The sequence below is a fragment of the Scyliorhinus canicula genome, chromosome 20 (assembly GCF_902713615.1).
Source record: "Scyliorhinus canicula chromosome 20, sScyCan1.1, whole genome shotgun sequence".
Taxonomy (NCBI): Eukaryota; Metazoa; Chordata; class Chondrichthyes; order Carcharhiniformes; family Scyliorhinidae; genus Scyliorhinus; species Scyliorhinus canicula.
In genome coordinates, this window is record NC_052165.1 from 33,762,019 (window position 1) to 33,781,643 (window position 19,625).

Below are 19,625 nucleotides of genomic sequence, written 5' to 3' on the forward strand. Positions count from 1 at the left end.
TTGGCAGGAAAATCGGCAGGCATTGAAAAATAAACAGAAATCGCTGCAGCACATTCATTTTAACCGCTTGTACCTGACCCGCCAGTGACAGAGGGAGACCATCCCTCCTTGCCAGATAGGCTTTCCCTCTCCCCACCAAAGTAGAAATGTTGTACCTGCAAACCCCTCCCCCACTCCTGAGCAACCTGCACCCCCAGGTACCTAAAGTGAGTCCCTGCCCTACGGAATGGTAGCCCCCCCACCCCCAGCTGAGACACCACTCTTGTCTAGATTTAATTTGTACCCTGAGAAAGAACCAAACACTCAAAGCAGCTCCGATATTCCCTCTATCGACACACTCGGTTCCGACATGTATAACAGCAAACCATCGGCATATAAGGACACCCTATGCTCTACCACCCCCCCCCCCCCCCGCACTATTCCTTTCGATACCCCCAAACTTCTTAATGTGATGGCCAACGGCTCAATCGCGAGTGCAAACAGCAGGGGGGACATAGGACATCCCTGCCTAGTTCCACGGTGGAGAGAAAAGTATCTCGAACTGATGTTGTTTGTGCGGACACTCACAGTTCACAAATCTTGGTCCAATCCCAAACCGCTCCAGAACTGCCACCAAGTACCCCCATTCTACCCGGTCAAACGCCTTCTCAGCGTCCAGTGCTACAACCACCTCTGTTTCCTTCCCCTCTGCCAGTGCCATAACAACGTTCAATACCCTTCTAATGTTTGAAAAGAGCTGCTTCCTTCTCACGAATCCCGTCTGATCTTCACCTATCACCCCTGGAGTCCGCCATGGTTCCCTCGCCGACTGCCACTGCCCAGCCACCAGAAGAGGCTGCAACCCCGGTGCTTCGTCGATCCCAGAGGACGACTCGGCTGCCAGATCGACTTAACCTGTAATTTAGAACCTGTAAATTGTAACTTGTAACTCGCAATTGGGAATTGGTAGACACATCACCCCCACTGGACTCAATTTTTACAGGGGGTGAATGTGGTGAATCACAGCCCGTATAGTTCACACTGTTATATATGATGTACTGTGTCTGTGTAAGCTCAGTATACGAGCAGTTGCGTGGCTCTGCCCCTAGGGGGAGATGAGGAGTTTGTACTCGGCTCCACCCTTGGCTCCGCCCATGGCTCCTCCCACTAACCGGAAGTATAAAGCCTGGCAGTCTGAGCCTGCCTGCCAGTTCATCTTGGCACAGGCAGGCACCGTTGTAAGATCATTAAAACCACTGTTCACTTCCAACTACGTGTCGTGTCAATTGATGGTCACATTACCCACCATCAGGCGTGCCAGCTTATCCTTGATTTTTTTATAATATTCCACCGGAAACCTATCTGGCCCCACCACCTTCCCCGACTGCATCCTCCCAATCGCATCCTTTATCTCCTGCTCCACTATCGCTTTCCTTTGCAGTTTTAACAACTTTCTTCAAAATCCTGCAAAGTACATCCTGGCAGCACAGCGTGCCTGGCGCCACAGCAACACTTGCTGGCAACTGAAAAAAAAGGCTTTGCAAAATGTCACCATTGCAACAAAACGGGGAGAGAAAGGCGCCTTTAATCCCTGAGCAAAAAAATAATGAGGGGTTAAAATCGGCCGCCTTGGTCAGTGAAAACATTCACCCCTTTTTAACAGCTGCAAGTGTTTTTTTTTGCAATAACGTGGCTTTTATTTTCTCGGAACGGATTACATAAGAGGCAGGCTTGTTTCTATGGCATTTCCGCAAACAAAGCGCCTCTTGGACGGGGCAATGTTCCCAACGCCTACTACAACAACCCTTGGAAACAATTCAATTCATTTGGGACCGAGGAAAACAAAACAGTGACAGGGCGCAGCAACACAGAACTCAACTGAAGGCCAAATGCTTAATAACCACAGAATTGGTAAACACGAGCAGTCAGAAATGAGAACATTTCAATGTGTTTTGCCCTCTGCCCCCCCCCCCCCCCCCGTCCCCGAAAAAAAATAGGTGCCTTTAACCTATTGTCTGGACAGGCAAGGACATTAGAGAATAAAGGAAAAAGGATACCATGCAGTAAATGAAGAGACATCTCTGGATGAGAATAATTCACTGTTTGAAATACGGTTCAAGAAGATAGCTTTGTACAGGAGAGTTAAGTTGTCTAACGTGTTTTTTATAATTTGACAGTTTTTCTCTCTCTCTGTATATGTATGTATATATATATTAAACTTGCATTGAAAGTCATTGGCTGAATATACACAAACTGCAAAAACGGCCCCAACAAAGAAGTTAACAAATTCACATTCACCCTGTTGCATTTTCCGCCTGTAAAAAGCAGGAATGGGGGGGGGGTAAATCCTTTTGTTCCATTTCTCCCGTCCTCATATCGCCTGAAACTTGGAGAGGGGCGCAAGCCCCGCCCTCTCCGAGCTGCCATGGGTGGCAGGCGTTCCATTTGGAACGTTGCCCGGGCGGGGGACCACGGGGATTGGTCGGCCCAGACGTCAATCACGGACTCGGGGTGGTGGGGGGAGAGAGACGCCGCCGACTTCCGCTATCATGTTAGAGCTGAGTCAGTCTCCTGAAGTGTGGAGCGGGAGCAGAGTGCTGCAAGAGGCAAACTTTTGGTGTGCTCAGTACAAGGTGGTGCAGACCATTTGAGAAGTGCATTCAGGCTGTTTTTGTTTTCCCATTGCAGATTCCCATTCTTCCTCCCACCAATGAAACAGTGAAAGGCAGAGAAGTTGTAGATCATGTGAGATGAACTCTGGTTGCTGAGGTTGAAGAGTGTCAGATCTGCAGAGTGGGAGAATCCCTGCTCCAGTGCTGCCTGAGCTGATAAATTTGTTACCAGCTCTGAAATTGCAGTTTCCACCCTTCACTGAACAAGTCTCGCCTCCGCTTCCACCAAATGGAAAATGCTTTGCCAACTTGCACGTCAGTGTATCGAGGCTGAATAGCGAATGGTGCCGATCCCTGTACACATCCCTTCCTCTCTCTCCAACCCACCACCACCCCTGGGGTCAGCCGGGACCGGGTGACGGCTCAGATTCCGATTATATTCAGCACTCACTCGTCCCACACCATCCAAGTGGATGCCAGCGACACTCGGGCAACTCCTGGGCACGTATTCTTTGGACATTATTGTAAAGACGGCGTGAGCAGGCATTTAAACGGGGGGGAAAAAAAGAAAAACTTGGAGGGGAAAGCAAAAAAAAAGATGTCAACCTCTGCTAGGTATAAAAAAGATAAAGAGATCATAACCGAGTATGAAACACAAGTCAAAGGTGAGATTGTTAACATTTACTATTTCCCTATTGTGTGAGCGCCGGGGTGGTGTGGCCGTTTCACTGACTATGTTGCAAATTTTGAACAAATAATTGTGTAAGCATGTGATTAATTTATTTTTAAATGAGAGGTTTGTGTAAATAGGGATTTGCAATTTGTACGAGGGAGTCGATTTCATGTGTGACATGACGTGATGGTGCATAAGGATCAGTTCTCCTGGAATCGGATCAAATCACAACCCCCTCCCCCTTTTCCCCACTCCAATTTATTTAAGAATATTTAATAAGATAACTTTTTTTTAATTCTCCCCATCCCCTTGCCAAGCACAAAAGAGTCAGGTTCTGTAAAGCAAGAGTTTCCTTTCAAAGTGAAAACACCAAATTCAAACCCTTCTGGAAAGAAATCGCTGTAAAACAAGGAGGAGAATGCTTTGATTTGCTCCCCTCTCCTTTCGCACAGGCGCGGGTTACTTTGCTGTTTGCATGTTGGCGAGTGATTCCCAAAGGCAGCCGTGGAGATGGCTCAAAGCAGCCAGCAGATCCCGCAGTTTGGCAGACTTCCAGCAAAGTTCGCCTTTCAAGCAGGGTCCAGACTACAAACTCTGCTTCCAGTCATTCTGTGCCAGACTTGCTCTCTCTGCACCCAGGGCCATGCGTGGGACCCACCCAGGGCCAAGCGTGGGGGGAATGACACAGGGGCGAATGGAACTTTCTAAATCATCATGTTCAGCACAATGAAGTCTTCACCAAAAGGCTTCCTCCTTAGATCACATATGCTGCAGCAAACCCCTTACATGTACCCGCGTCCAGACCAAAATAGTCACAGCAGGCGGTTAACGCATTCGTCTAACATTAGGAAAGCTAACTTTTTGGGAAATCGAGGCATGTTGCAGTGACTTGCGATAGTTGCCAGTCTTTCTCACACACGCACAGCCTTAAATTCCAGCGAACAACCTTCCGTTCTAAATTATTTTCCGATCAGAGGGAGGAGGTAAACTGAGGTTATCAGACCTTTTCCCCCTTCACTAACTCAGTATCTGATGCAAGATTGCATTAGGAACAGCATGGCAAATGTTTTATAGCCCCTTTTTCTATACCGAGGAATTTCTATACAGAGGATCACGTCTTTGATAAAAGCGTGACCTGATTTTGTGAGAGATTCCTGTGGTCTATCACATTGTGTAGTGTTACTCAGTGTTTTGCGGTGCTGCAAACAGGTTAAAACCAGCGGGGAAGTGCCCTCTCTGCTGCTGAAATTGGAGCATTGTATCAATGTATCTGATGGTGTGTTCCCTACAGGCCTATAGTAATGGAGTCAATGTATTCTGTTTGAAGGGGGGGGGGGGGGGGGGGAGGGGAGCTGGGACTGCCCACCCCCCACAAACAAAAACCCGGCTCTGTAAGGATTGTTCTCATGATTGTGTCCGAACTTTTGTTGATCCGAAAATGCAAAAACTTCTTGAACCGCTGGATTCCCATCATTTTGTAAAAGGAACCGTAAATCATTTAAATGGGGGTCTGCAATAATGCAGATGTCTGTGTATTTGTACCGTGTGCTAGTGCAGAGCGAAACTCTCAGCTGAGGAGCCAGCATAAACATGATTAACTGGTTCCAGGGTGTAAACTTCCAGGAAGTGATGATGAAATCACATTGTGAAATTAGACACTGGGACAAGCGGGATAAAGCAGGGATGTGGGATGGGAGACGTTTTTAAAAAAACCATTACAATTGTGATTCACATCCTGGGAAATGTATTTGTGAGTAAGGAGGACTTTGCGTGCATTTCCATTTGTAAGATGCTTGAACCATTTGTAAGATGCATTAGCACCGAGAAACGTCAGTTTACTGGCACAACTATTAACCCTTACATTGTGGATCCTGCTGCTGAAGTCACCCAGACACTCTATGGCGCAAAATATAGAATATCTTTGAACAAAGTCTGTCTGTAATTAAAGTTTTAGTCAGTCATCAGGCATCAGCCAATGTCGGCTATTTATGTTTGACTAACGCTTTCAAAATAGCCAGGTCATTGGTAATTGAGTTCCTGGTTAACCAATTTTGTAATTAATGATGCCTTAGCACTTGTGATTAACTCAAGTTTAAAAACAAAAGAGTCGAGACAGAGCCGGGTCAGCTGATAAGAATAACAGTCCAACACTGTCATGTTGCATCAGAAGCTGGGTTGAACAAGGTGCAATTGTTACAGATTCTGCATATGTTAAAGCTCCCCAAATCATCTGGAGCTGTCTGGAGGTTTAATCTTTCCTCTGTGGGATGTACCAGAGGCTGTGAAGAAGCGTCGCTGTTCAACATCTTTGTCAGCTCCTAATAGAGCAGTGCTGGCAGGAATTAGTTTCTTATCAAATCCTCTGGCATGTAAGGAGCGTGGAGCAGCGAATTTTACATAAGAGGGGAGCAACTGATAAATAGAAACTTCTGTTTTTTAAAAAGTAATTAAAAATACAACTGAAAAATAGAAACTTCTGTTTTAAAAAGTAATTAAAAATACAACGTTATTTCAACTTTGCACAGTGTTCACTGGTAACAAAGGAACTGATTCCTTTATGCAATGATACAAGGGTGTAACTTTGGTTGTATTACGTATCAGATGCAAATAGGCTCTTCAAGCCCTCCCATCAATGCCAGTGTTGAGGTGCATCAGAAACCTCCTGTCTTCTAGTCTTTATTATCCACCTGCACACACACACCCCCCACCACCTTCCTCTTCAACGTATCTATGCTGTTTGCCTCAATGAGTTTCACATAGAGTGTTCTCTGGGTAAAGGTTTCTCCTGGATTCCCTATTTGTGGCTCTATTATGTTGGCGATCATTAGATTTGCTCTCCTCCACAAGAGGAAACAGCCTCACTGCATTTCAAAGCACTTCGTAATTTTGTTTAGCTGTAAAGTCCAGAGTTCTGGTATATTATTAAGGCCATGGCGATGGCGGCAGTCTGTGCTCATGAATATTGAACTGCATTTGGTGAATAGATTTTCACCGTAAGCAGCAAATTGCAATGCGTTATTCATAAATACCATGCCGGTGCCTCCATTCTGCCCTGAATTACCATCAAAGCTTTCACTGTAGTGCTTTATTTTTCACTGTGCTGTGGCATTGATCACAATTAGACAATGATTGTTTTGTTCAGCTGAAAAGCCCGTTTTTCAAAGTAGCTCAACAATGCCCTTGCACTGCTGTACACCCATGCCCAGTTACTCAGTATTTAGGAAGGCACGATCAAGAAATTGATTTGGAGGCATTTCTTTTTGCAGAAATTGCTACTCTAAATTAAGTGTCAGTCCTGTAGCACCGGGAGTCCTATCTGCCAATATTCTTTGACCTCAGAAGCTTTTAAAAAATGAATAGCAAACACAAACACTCCCATTAACAAAATGGCCAATCTTTTACCTGGTACTTTATCGCCTGCTGCAGTGTAATAGCACTTGCTGAAAGCCCAGTATTTTAATACAAGTGTGGTAATGGAATCGATTCTGGAGACAGAAATTTTAGTCAGCCTGGTTCTTCCATCACCAGATCATTATGCTCACTCACGCAGCATTTTTAATGCAGACATGTTTCAATAAGTGAAGCGGTACTTTTGGATTTGCCCCGTTCATATTCCAGGAAGGGTGGTTTACAATCTGTGTCCACTCCTGCTTAAGCCCCACGTTGGTGCCAAAAACCCTGCTGCTTTAACTCGCACCAATCCTGTTCACACTTCATCCATTGCACCAAACAGAAATTCTAATCACAAAGAGCCACCAGCCCAGAAACCGATTGTGGGGAAATGACAGTAATTTCTCAATCTTCATATTTCGACCTCCAAATAATAATTCTAATGGCAAATTTAGAACATATAGTTAGGCAATGTAGAATGCTAATGTGCTGTGAAACTCATTAGTACTAATGTCTTGTTTATTCACAATGGCATTATTTATTGAAATGATATACAATTATAAGTACTAGCAACTGATGGAATTACATATCAAGTAAAGATAACTAGGTTGCAATGTCAGTGTAATTATTGTGACATTTATTTTATAAGGCTTCTTTCTTGGGTATATGAGTGTCGCTGGCGAGCATTTGTTGCCCATCCCTAATTGCCCCTGAAAAGGTAGCAATAAGCTCCACCTTGAACCGCTGCAGTCCACCTGGCGTAGGTCAATGTCAGAGCTTTTGAGATAACTGAATGCTAGGCCCTTGAAGAGGGTGGTTTGCAGTCAATCACATTGCTGTCAGCCTGGAGTTGCATGTAGATCAGATCGGGTAAGGACGGTACATTTATTTCTCTGGCAGTTTCATGGTTAACTTTTCTCTTTTATTCCAGAATCATTTGTCAGTTAAATTTTAAACTCGGCCGGCTACCGTGGTATGTCCGACACATTAATCCAGTGACATTACAACAATACTATTGTTCCCAGTAAATTTGTGTTTTATGTTATTTATAAGACACAGATTTTCAAACCAGGGTTCCTGGATCATTAGGGGATCCCAAGGGATTGGGACCCAAGGATATTGACCTGTATTTATTAAATTTTTATCAGTGTTTAGCCCAACACCTGTGAATAACTCGATGTTTAGTAACTGAAAATGATTTTTTATAAAACCATATAATGACACTTGCTGGTTACATTGGTGTACAGTAGTCATTGCGCCTAACAGAAATTCTAATCACAAATTGCCACCTGCCCAGAAACTGGTTGTGGGGGAATGACTGTTCCTAATAAAACATGAGAATGTTGCATTGATTCACAACTAACAATATAATATTTCAGCAAACTTAAACTGCTGAAAGACTCAGCAGGTCTGGCAGCATCTATGGAGAGAGAAACAAGAGTTAACATTTTGCGTTGGATATGATTCTACTTCAGAACTGAAAGAGGGCAGCAATGTGATTGACTGTTAGGCTGGTTAACTGTTTCTCTCTCCGCAGATGCCGGCAGCTCTGCTGAGCATTTCCAGCATTTTGATTTTATTTCAGATTTTCAGAATCTGCAGCAATTTGTTTTTAGATAAAATCTGATTTGAGTCACAAGTTAGCAGATTTATGACTATCTCCACATTTCTACAACAATTCTGTACATGTGGCGGCAGCCAGTGCTTGAGGCAGGGAAAAAATATATAATGTGCACTTCTCTAAATGAGTAAAAGATGCCTATCCTGCATATCATAGAGCCCCAACAGTGCAGAAGGAGGCCATCGAGTCTGCACCGACCCTCCGAAAGAGCACCCTATCTTGGCCCTCTGTGATGGGCAACCTAGTCCAGGGAGTGGGCCTCATGTGTGGCCCTCCTTCATCGCAGTGGGCAGCAAGATTGAAATTGGGCTTGTTCACTAACTGATCCGTGAATAAGATTCAATATGTTTAATGCACGCCGAATATTTCACTCATTATAGAAAATGCTGAGTTATTTAATAGAACTGTCATCAACTTCAAGTGGCAAAACAAAATAAATACTTACACTTGATTGGACCTAGATGGAGCGCACGGCTCACAGTCAATGTTGTGAGAAATCAGCACACACCTCACTTCACTTCTAATTCAGTCATACCCAAAGGAAAAAAGCTTGGCGGATGGAAACAAGTCGAATGCGGCAACCCTCCGTGTGGGTAGCAGTCAACAAAATGTCTCTTCGACCACACTCAAAACACAGATGTGCCACATGTTGCCCCTGCAAGTTGCCCACCACTGCCATACATGGTGATGGTTTTCTAATGATCTTTTTGTCCTGCAGTGTCTGCTTTCAAATAAATCTACTCACCTCTGTAATATTTAATGAAATAAATCAAATTTTTATGTCCCTAATTGGCACGAGCGCAGAACAATCTTTGGTTAAGTTGAACTTTCTAAATTGACATCTTATGGGAACATTGGTGCTACAATTTGGAACTTAACTTTTATTTGTGGCCAGTACTTATGACTGGTGTTAAGTGAATAACAGATGGCTGGCAATATTCCAAGGGAATTTTCCAGCACTCTCCCAATGTTGTAATCCAAGTTTCTTGTACATGCAACTTGCTTTTTTCTGAAGAGTTCAACCTTGGTGCTCCCCTGCTCATCGGTGAAGTATGTTGGTAAATCGAGCCACATTTCATCCCCCTCCAATCTTATCACCTGGCCTCAATGTCGAGCACTCCCAGGACAGACGCATCCATAGCCAGCTGCGGGCTTTTTAACTCCTTTTAAACTGGTTTCACTTGGGGAAGATGGCAACAGTGCAGAATAACAGGAAGATAAACAAAGCCTCTGTCCTTGTACTTACTTCCATGAGAGGAAGAATCTGGTGACTCAAATGTGTCTCCATGAGCAAAAAAATGGGATTCGGCCCCAACCATTTGCCTGTGTCTCGAGAGAACGGGAACTAAGTATGCGACCAACAGTGAGAGATAGGGCAGCACGGTGGTTATTCTGACCTTGGGTGACTGTCTGTGTGGAGTTAGAATATTCTCTCCATGGGTTTCTTCCGGGTGCTCCGGTTTCCGGAGGATAGTAAGGGGTGGGCGGGGAGTGGACCTGGGTAGAGTGCTCTTTCAGAGAGTTGTTGCAGGCTTGATGGGCCAAATGGCCTCCTTCTGCTCTGTGGGGATTTTATCATTGCCATCCTATCAGTGTAATTGGATTTGAGCCCCCAGTCCCTGGAGATAGAAAGACATGCTTGCATTTATATAGCACCTTTTATGGCTTCAGGGCATCCTTCAGTGCTGTACAGCCATCAAGTGTTTGTAAAATTGTAGGCACTGCTGCAAAGTAGGAAATGTCTATCAATTTGTGCAGTAAGCTCTCACAATCATGTGATAATGATCAGATGGTTTTTATAGTGGTTTTGGTTGAGGGGTAAATATTAGCCACTGGGGAGAATTTGCCTGCTCTGAAAATTAACGGCATGGGATTTTTTACATTCACTTGAAGGAACCTCACTGCAATGTTTCATCTAAAGCTGGCACCTCCATTGGTGCTGCACACCCTCAAGCACTGAGGTGCCAGTCTAAATTTTTGTGCTCCAGTCTCTGGATTGGGACATGAACCCACGACCCACAGGCTGCTCACTGGATCGCAGCTTAATGTATCCCCCAGTCCTGCTCCCAAGGTCGATCCTGTTCTGTGCGCTCTCGTTGTGTTACAGAATCGGATCGGCTTCCAGTATTAAAAAAACATATAATGTTTTCCCCCTTGAACTTTCCTCTGAGCTTTTCTGTTGGGGCTCATACCTTCCATTACAGCAGAGGAACGGCTGCCAGGTTTTGTATGCGGTTTTATATTAACTGATATTTCTTCATTAAAGCTGCATGAGGCTGAGAGGGGAGAGCTGACTGGTGGTGATTTAACCTGATTCACACCTCAGGCGAGGGACAAGGTTGAGAAGGTGGTGCCTTCAGGAATAACCTCAGCCGGTACAGGATTTGAACCCATGCTGTCGGCCTTGCTCTGCATCACAAATCAGCTGTGCAGCCAATGGATCCAAACCGGCACTATGATAATGGTGCTCGAATCCCACCATGGCAGATGGGGAGGGCAGCACGGTGGCGCAGTGGGTTAGCACTGTGGCCTCACGGCGCCAAGGTCCCAGGTTCGATCCTGACTCTGGGTCACTGTCTGTGTGGAGTTTGCACATTCTCCCCGTATTTGCGTGGGTTTTGTCCCCACAATCCAAAAGATGTGCAGGGTAGGTGGATTGGCCACGCTAAATTGCCTCTTAATTGGAAAAAAAATGAATTGGGTATTCTAAAGTTATTTTTCAAAAATTGCAGATGGGGAGATTTGAGTTAGATAAAAATCTGGAATTAAAAGTCTGAAGATGTTTTTTTTTGTTTTTATAAATTTAGAATGACAATGTTTTTTTCCCCAATTAAGGGGCAATTTAGTGTGGCCAATCCACCTAGCCCGCACATCTTTAAGTTGTGGGGGTGAGACCCACAGCGAACATGGGGAGAATGTGCAAACACCACATGGATGGTGACCTTGGCTCTGGGATTGAACCCGGGTCCTCAGCGCCGTGATAAAAATCTATAGATAACTGACATCATTGTTGTAAAGGCACATTTTGTTCACGTCCTGGCTCATTGAAAATACTATACAAGTGGACCCAGAGCCCTGTAGATTTTCCATCTTAACTTTACATTTAACTGTCTTTACTGTTGAACCTGCTTCCACTGCCCTTCCAGGCAGTGCGTTTCAGATCTGTAGCAAGGTTTGTGTCCTTCAGGGAAACCTGTACTGATGAACCCATCATAACCAATCATAGATACTGACTGACCTGTTGTGTATTTGCAGCACTTTCTGTTTTTACTGGAGCTAGACAACAAATAGATTGGAACAAGTTAAAAAATATATAATTTTGAGCAAGGGAGTGGGGAGTAAATTTGAAGAGCCTGTATGTGAAGGACTTGCCCCTCTGCTGTAAGGAAGATTTGCATTTTATATTGTGCTTTTCACGAGTACCGGACATCTCCAAGGACTTTTACCCCATGACATCCCAAAGTGCTTTACGGTCTATGAAGTTCTTTTGAAGAACTGTCATTGTTGTGACATAGAATGTTTGTGCACAGCAAGATCCCACAAACAGCAATGTGATGTTGACCAGATAATTTGCCATTGATGGTTGAGGGAAACATGTTGGGCAGGACACCAAGAATAACTGTGGCACTGCTGCTCTACTGCACCTGGGAGTGGGGTTTGACTCCACAGTGGGTGACTGTCTGTGTGAAGTTTGCGCACTCTCCCCACGTCTGTGTGGGTTTCTTCCGGGTGCTCCGGTTTCCTCCCACTAAGCAGGTGAGGTGGACTGGCCATGCTAAATAGCTCCTCAGTGTCCAAAGGTGAGGTGGGGTTACGAGGATAGGGTGGGACAGTGGGCCTAGGTAGGGTGCTCTTTCAGAGGGCACACCCGATGGGCTGAATGACCTCTTTCCTCACTGTAGTGGTTCTATGATTACCACCAAGGTGTGTTAACTGTTCTGTTCTTCTTAGTAACGCCACGGGATCTTTTACGTCCGCCATAGAGGGCCTCAGTTTAATACCTCATTCGAAACGCAGCACCTCTGTCAGTGCAGCCATCCCTCAGCACTGTACTGGAGTGGCCACTGATTTTTTAGATTCACGGGCTCTGATCCATGAGGTTGGAATTGTTCCCAGAACTTTGTGACTCAGAAGCAAGAATTCTACTAACTGAGTTACACCTAAAAATCTATGGTTGTAGCTTAATTTAGCGGATCCCAAGGTGGTTTGGATATTCGTTAATCCTGTTTCAGTTACCCAGTGTTAAAGCTTCAAATAACATTATGTTTCTCCGGTTTGATGAGATGGGTCAATAAGCTGGAACAGGGAATGTTTTTCTTTCTGCTCACCTGGTAGAACGACCTTGGTGGCACATCCTGCTGATGTGGGGAACGTCAGTGGGGCCAGCTGTGCTCATTCGCTCATTCAGTGGTTGCACCATTTAATAAACTAAACTGCATTTGTGTATTGCGTGCTTCCTGCTGTGCTTTGATTAATGCACAGCATTCAGACACTTCCTGCGGCAGGAGGGAGAAAGGGTTATTGAAGGCTCAGTTTTGCTTGACCTCGTAGCCTAACAATGAGACTGTAACTCGAGAATCATTGTCACTGCACAACACATGTGGAAGCCACCCAGTTTTTCTCTGACAATGTGACTGTTGGATTTGATTTCTTGATTTTTCTTTTGAAATGCAGATAACGGGCGGCACGGTGGCACAGTGGTTAGCATTGCTGCCTACGGCGCTGAGGACCCGGGTTCGAATCCCGGCCCTGGGTCACTGTCTGTGAGGAGTTTGCACCTTCTCCCCGTGTCTGCGTGGGTTTCACCCCCACAACCCAAAGATGTGCAGGTTAGGAGGATTGGCCACATTAAATTGGCCCTTAATTGGAAAAAATGAATTGGATATTCTAAATTTATATTAAAAAAAAAATGAAATGCAGATAACAGCACATGCTTTCACCAGTGGCATTCTTGTAAATAAGGGAATTCTGCATTTTTAAAAAAGTCTGATTAACCTTTAAATCTATATTCATGCAATTAAAAATAATAATTGAGGAGGGAGGCCAGAGGCCAGGTTGCGGCCTCCAAACTTGAATCTGGAAATGATTTTTAGAATTTAGATTTAGAACAGTACAGCACAGAACAGGCCCTTCGGCCCTCGATGTTGTGCCGAGCAATGATCACCCTACTCAAACTCACGTATCCACCCTATACCCGTAACCCAACAACTCCCCCTTAACCTTACTTTTTAGGACACTACGGGCAATTTAGCATGGCCAATCCACCTAACCCGCACATCTTTGGACTGTGGGAGGAAACCGGAGCACCCGGAGGAAACCCACGCACACACGGGGAGGACGTGCAGACTCCACACAGACAGTGACCCAGCCGGGAATCGAACCTGGGACCCTGGAGCTGTGAAGCATTGATGCTAACCACTATGCTACCGTGCTGCCCCCATTTGACTCGCTGGACGCACCTTGTAATAATTACTCCGAATTGCACGATTTTTGATCCTTGGGGTGGGGATTATGGGGTTGAGTCGGGCCTGTAGACCTTGGAAGCAGAGCATGGCATAGGTGGGCACGGGGTGGGGGAGAAGAGTGTTGAGGCAGGCTGGTTCAGTTTAGAAGATGTTAGATCGTCTCGCCTTCATCTCTCTCTTCCTCCCACCTAACTGCTCGCTCATACACCCATGCCACCTTAATGCAAATGCATGACTCCCATTCCACATGGCATTCATACCCCCCCCCCACTCACCACCATTCATAATGACATAATAGTCAATTGTTACATGTCAGCAATGAGCTCTATTTGCACTGCATGTGCATGGTCCAGCAGAGGGTTTTCTTTTAGAAAACCCTCTGCTGGACCATGCACATGGTCATGCAGTGCAAATAGAGCTCATTGCTGACATGTAACAATTTCTTGCCGCCATTTTCAAAGCCCCCCGGAGTCTGCCCAGCTCTGTGAAAATTCAGCCATATTTCTTTGAGCAAGGAGAAACATTACAAAATAAAAGAGACGCAATGAAGCTCATGTACAAGGAAGGAAGTTGTGTTGAACCAGTTGCAGATTGCTGGTCGGGTCCCAGCTGCACCATTGTATCCAATTCTGGACACTGCACTTCAGACAGGATGTCAAGTCTTTGGGGAGCTCGTGATGGAGATTCTTCAGAATTGGTTATGTGACGAGACTACAGAAGCTGGGATTGGTTTCCCTTTACTTTTTATTTATAATTTTTCCAACATTTGTGTTGTGGGGGTGAGACCCAAGCAGACATGGGGCGATTGTGCCAACTCCATGCCAACAGTGACCCGGGGCCGGTATTGAACCTGGGTCTTCAGCACCGTGAGACAGCCGTGCTTAAAAACTGCCCCACCATGCTGCCCAATTGTCCTCCCTTTAGAGCAGAGAAGGTTAAAGGGAGATTGGATTGAAAGTGTTGAAAACTGAGGGGTTTTGAGAAACATGGCAGAGGCGACAATGACCACTTGCATTTCAGAAGTGACTTTAATGTAACTAAGCTTCCCAACGTGTTTCAGGAGCTTTAATACAGGAGAAAGATTTGACATTGCGCCATGCATACAAGAAAATACTGGAACAAAATCTTCAGTCGAAGAGGTAGGTTTTACGACATTTCTTAAAGGAGGAGAATGAAATGGGAGACGTGGGATGAAATTCTAGAGCCAAGGGTAGGCAGCTGACGACATGCTACCAATGGTGGAGTGATTAAAATTGGGGATGTTGAAGAGGCCAACAGTGGAGGAGTGCAGATATCTCGGAGTGTTGTTGGCATGGAAGAAGATCCAGTGGTTGGGAGGGACGAGGCCTGAAGGGATTTGATGGTGATAAATTTAAAATTGAGCTGTTGCCAGGCCAGGTACCAACGTAGCTCAGCGAGCGCAGGATAGAAATTGATGACATTTCTGGATAAAAATTGACTGACTAGAATACAAACTCAAACGTAGAGGTTCAAAGTTCTGGAGTGTGTTCAGCAGGCATAACTTGTTGAGGGCTGAAACTGATATTAAATATTAATTAGCCCTGTCATTCAATCATTTTGGAAATCTCTATGGAATTTCGTAATGAATTATTCTTCCAAGAGTGCCTTCCTCCAATCACGGAGGTATTTATGATTCCTACTGACTCACGGTGAGCTACGGAACTACAATAGGGAACCAGCTCATTATGACAGGCCAAGTTTTACCTCTGATGATGCATCTGTTTACTGCAGCATTCTGACATCTGTATATTAGTCACCTGTGGGCTGAGTCCAGACGGTGAATATGATTGGCTTTCTGGGTGCGCACGATGATCCCTCTGGATGGTGGCATGTTTGTGAACAAGATGGCATGTACATCATGCAATATGTACGTGGCCCCCCTGCACTCTGGGATGTTTTACTGTGTTAAATGTGCTGTGACTGCCTGGTAAGAGTGCGAGGATCTGAAGTGGAACTTAAGTGGGAACAATCAAGGCCAAATTCATCCTGCTCCCTTCATCTGTCGACTTCGATGTTCATCTGCATTCAAAGAAAGGCGGACTTGCATTCTTTAAAGCATTGCACAACCTCAGTACGTTCGAAAAGTGCTTTATAGCCAATTAGTTAGTTCTGAAGTGTAGTCACGGCTGCAATGTAGGAAACACAGCAGTCAGTTTGTGCGTGGCGTGATTATAATAATCTTTATTATTGTCACAAGTAGGCTTACATTAACACTGCAATGAAGTTGCTGTGAAAATCGGCTAGGCGCCTGTTCAGGTATACTGAGGGAGAATTCAGAATGTCCAATTCACCTAACGAGCACGTCTTTCAGGACTTGTGGGAGGAAATGGGAGCACCCGGAGGAAATCCATGCAGATGCGGGAAGAACGTGCAGACTCCGCACAGACAATCACCTAAGTGGGAATCAAACCTGGATCCTGGTGCTGTAAAGCAACAGTGCTAACCATTAGAACATAAAACATAGAAAAATACAGCACAGAACAGGCCCTTCGGCCCACGATGTTGTGCTGAACCTTTGTCCTAGATTAATCATAGATTATCATAGAATTTACAGTGCAGAAGGAGGCCACTCGGCCCATTGAGTCTGCACCGGCTCTTGGAAAGAGCACCCTACCTGAGGTCAACACTTCCACCCTATCCCCATAACCCAGTAACCCCACCCAACACTGTTGCTCGTTATGCTTTTCCTTCATTTGCTCTGTTTTAATTATCTTTGCTCGAGTCGCCAGGTATCTTTCTGATACGACCACAAGGTTCAAAACCGAATACTGATCAATGACTTGATACACCAGTTAGTAAGTGTGAAATCAGTGCAGATTTTTTTACACACACAGTCAATTATTACTCATGCACAAACTCTACTCACTAAACTACAACTATTACTAAAAGCCTATACTTAGCTTCGGGTGCCCACTCAGTCAGAGAAACAATGGCCGTTGCCCGGTTCTGATACTGCTGGCTTCGAACTGGTATAGAATAGTAGCTAGGAGCGCCTATCTCGTAGCGTGCGTTGATCTTAGACTTACTTGGCTGGTGCTTGGCGGCCTCTCGTTGCTGAGAGCCAAAGGCCAAGGTGAGGAAGAAGAGTTCAAGAGCTCAAGAGAGCAAACTGACCTTGGGGACTCTGTTTTATACCCCAAAGGGTTTCGCGCCCTTCTGGGCGGACCCTGGTCCCAATTAATAGGACCATGTCCGAATCATTTCTATCGATTCTCTCCAATAAAGGGGTCGTTTCTCAATCGCTGGGCGGGCTCTAGGTAACCGTTGGCCTACCTTTGCTTTAGTCTCCACTGGCGCCGGGGAGTCTGGCTTGGTACCGATTGCTTAACTGTTTCTCTTTTGTCCCCAGAGATAGCTCATTACTATGCTAATGGCTTGTAGTATCGGTCTGTCTGGGACCTGCAAGTTCCAATCCACAGGCAAACCTTGTACCTGCTTGTTTTCCTAGTACTGTCCATTTTTCCCTGTACTCTTTTTGCGAATGTCCATTTTGGAATCGGGACGTGGCCACACCAGGTGGCTACAATACTAAGGACAATTTTGGACACTAAGGGCAATTTATCAAGGCCAATCCACCTAACCTGCACATCTTTGGACTGTGGGAGGAAACCGGAGCACCCGGAGGAAACCCACGCACACACGGGGAGAATGTGCAGACTCTACACAGACAGTGACCCAAGCCGGGAATCGAACCTGGGACCCTGGAGCTGTGAAGCAATTATGCTATCCACAACGCTACCGTGCTGCCCTTAAGAACAAATTAATCTACACTCCATTATTCTACCATAATCCATGTACATATCCAATAGCCACTTGAAGGTCCCTAATGTTTCCAACTCAACTACTTCCACAGGCAGTGCATTCCATGCCCCCACTACTCTCTGGGTAAAGAACCTACCTCTGACATCCCCCCTATATCTTCCACCATTCACCTTAAATTTATGTCCCCTTGTAATGGTTTGTTCCACCCAGGGAAAAAGTATCTGACTGTCTACTCTATCTATTCCACTGATCATCTTATAAATCTCTATCGAGTCGCCCCTCATCCTTCTCCGTTCTAACGAGAAAAGGCCCAGCACCCTCAACCTTTCCTCATAAGACCTACTCTCCATTCCAGGCAACATCCTGGTAAATCTCCCTTGCACCTTTTCCAAAGCTTCCACATCCTTCTTAAAATGAGTTGACCAGAACTGCACACAGTACTCCAAATGTGGCCTTACAGCTGCACCATCACCTCACGGCTCTTAAATTCAATCCCTCTGCTAATGAACGCTAGCACACCATAGGCCTTCTTCACAGCTCTATCCACTTGAGTGGCGACTTTCAAAGATCTATGAACATAGACCCCAAAATCTCTCTGCTCCTCCACATTGCCAAGAACCCTACCGTTAACTCTATATTCCGCATTCATATTTGTACTTCCAAAATGGACAACCTCACACTTGTCAGGGTTAAACTCCATCTGCCACTTCTCAGCCCAGCTCTGCATCCTATCTATGTCTCTTTGCAGCCGACAACAGCCCTCCTCACTACCCACAACTCCACCAATCTTCGTATCATCTGCAAATTTACTGACCCACCCTTCATCCAAGTCATTGTCGTACTGTGTCGCCCATTATCAAGTATAACGTGGCCCATGTCATTTGTGTTATATGTTTGATATTTGCAATGGCCCCACAAATACATTTAACTGCCAATTTTGAGTTTTTAAATTCGGCATTGTTGAAAGCTGTGCCTGGAAACTGTGGGTCTCTGCTTCAACATTACAAATATTCCTTCAGAAACCATGCATAAACCTTGAATAGTTATAACTAGAGCCCTATTATCATAAACATTCACATTAAATAACAGCCCGGTGCTGGCTGTTGTTTGAATTTTAGCATTCAGTTGAATCTTCAAAAGAGAATTAGATATTCTTTCAATGTAGTTGAAAAGGGAAACAATCGGAGGGCAGAAGCAGGGCTGGGGGAGTGGTACTAACTGATCAGTTCTTCAAGAGAACTGGCACAGAGACAGAGGGCTGAATGGCCTCATTCTGTGATTCTATTCTCGTAAGTGTTTACTTCCTTACATTGCCTGTTGTCAAGGTCACACTGTTGTCAAGGTCACACTGCTCTGGATTTACTGATTAGTTCATTGTTTGTGATATTATTTTGACTAACACTGCTCAGTGAGCAACAGAGATGTCCCATTGTGTTTTTTGACAAATTTGGCTTTATCGCGTTTTCATGGTAGTGTGTTTGAGAAGACAACGTTGTAGGATGTGCTCAGGTTCATTGCATGTGACTAAAGTGGAGATGGATTAAGGAAGTCATTCACACAGGATTGTAACAGTGCAGTGTCTCTGAAAGTGTATCTAAAATTATTATTTCAGTCGTTTCAACAGTAGCTCAGTGGGTGACACTCTTCCCCGAGTCTGAAAGTTGTGGGTTTAAGTCTCATTCCGGAGGCTTGAGCACATAATCCAGGCAGAATTGGGCAACTGCTGCATTCTCAGTGGGTGTTTTTTGGATGAGCTGTTAAGACCCAAAGGTCTCCGCTGTCGTGTGGATGTAAAAGATCCTATGGCCATTACTTCAAAGAAGAGCAGGAGAGTTATCCCATGTGTCTGGATTGATGTTTATCCCTCAAATCAACATTACCGGTCTTCTTCACGTGGCTGTGAGACTTTGCTGTGTGCAAGTTAGCTGCTTCTGTGTTCTCTACATTACAATAATGATTGCACTTAACATGTACCTAGTTGGAGGGCAGCATGGTGGCCTAGTGGTTAGCACAACCGCCTCACGGCGCTGAGGTCCCAGGTTCGATCCCGGCTCTGGGTCACTGTCCGTGTGGAGTTTGCACGTTCTCCCCGTGTCTGCGTG

At 45.1% G+C, this 19,625-nt stretch overlaps 1 protein-coding gene across 4 annotated transcripts in view; it reads left to right on the plus strand.

Annotated features, from left to right (window-relative positions):
- The first annotated feature begins 2,514 nt into the window (after positions 1-2,514).
- Positions 2,515-19,625, plus strand: part of srgap1a (SLIT-ROBO Rho GTPase activating protein 1a) — a 274,720-nt gene continuing 257,609 nt past the window's right edge. For 3 of the 4 annotated variants that reach the window (XM_038781239.1, XM_038781244.1, XM_038781242.1), the window contains exon 1: positions 2,516-3,256. In XM_038781239.1, the coding sequence (XP_038637167.1) occupies positions 3,190-3,256 (67 nt within the window). In that variant the 5' untranslated portion in view covers positions 2,516-3,189. Of the gene's footprint in view, positions 3,257-19,625 lie in introns of all 4 variants that reach the window. The other variant, XM_038781245.1, reaches the window with a different exon arrangement.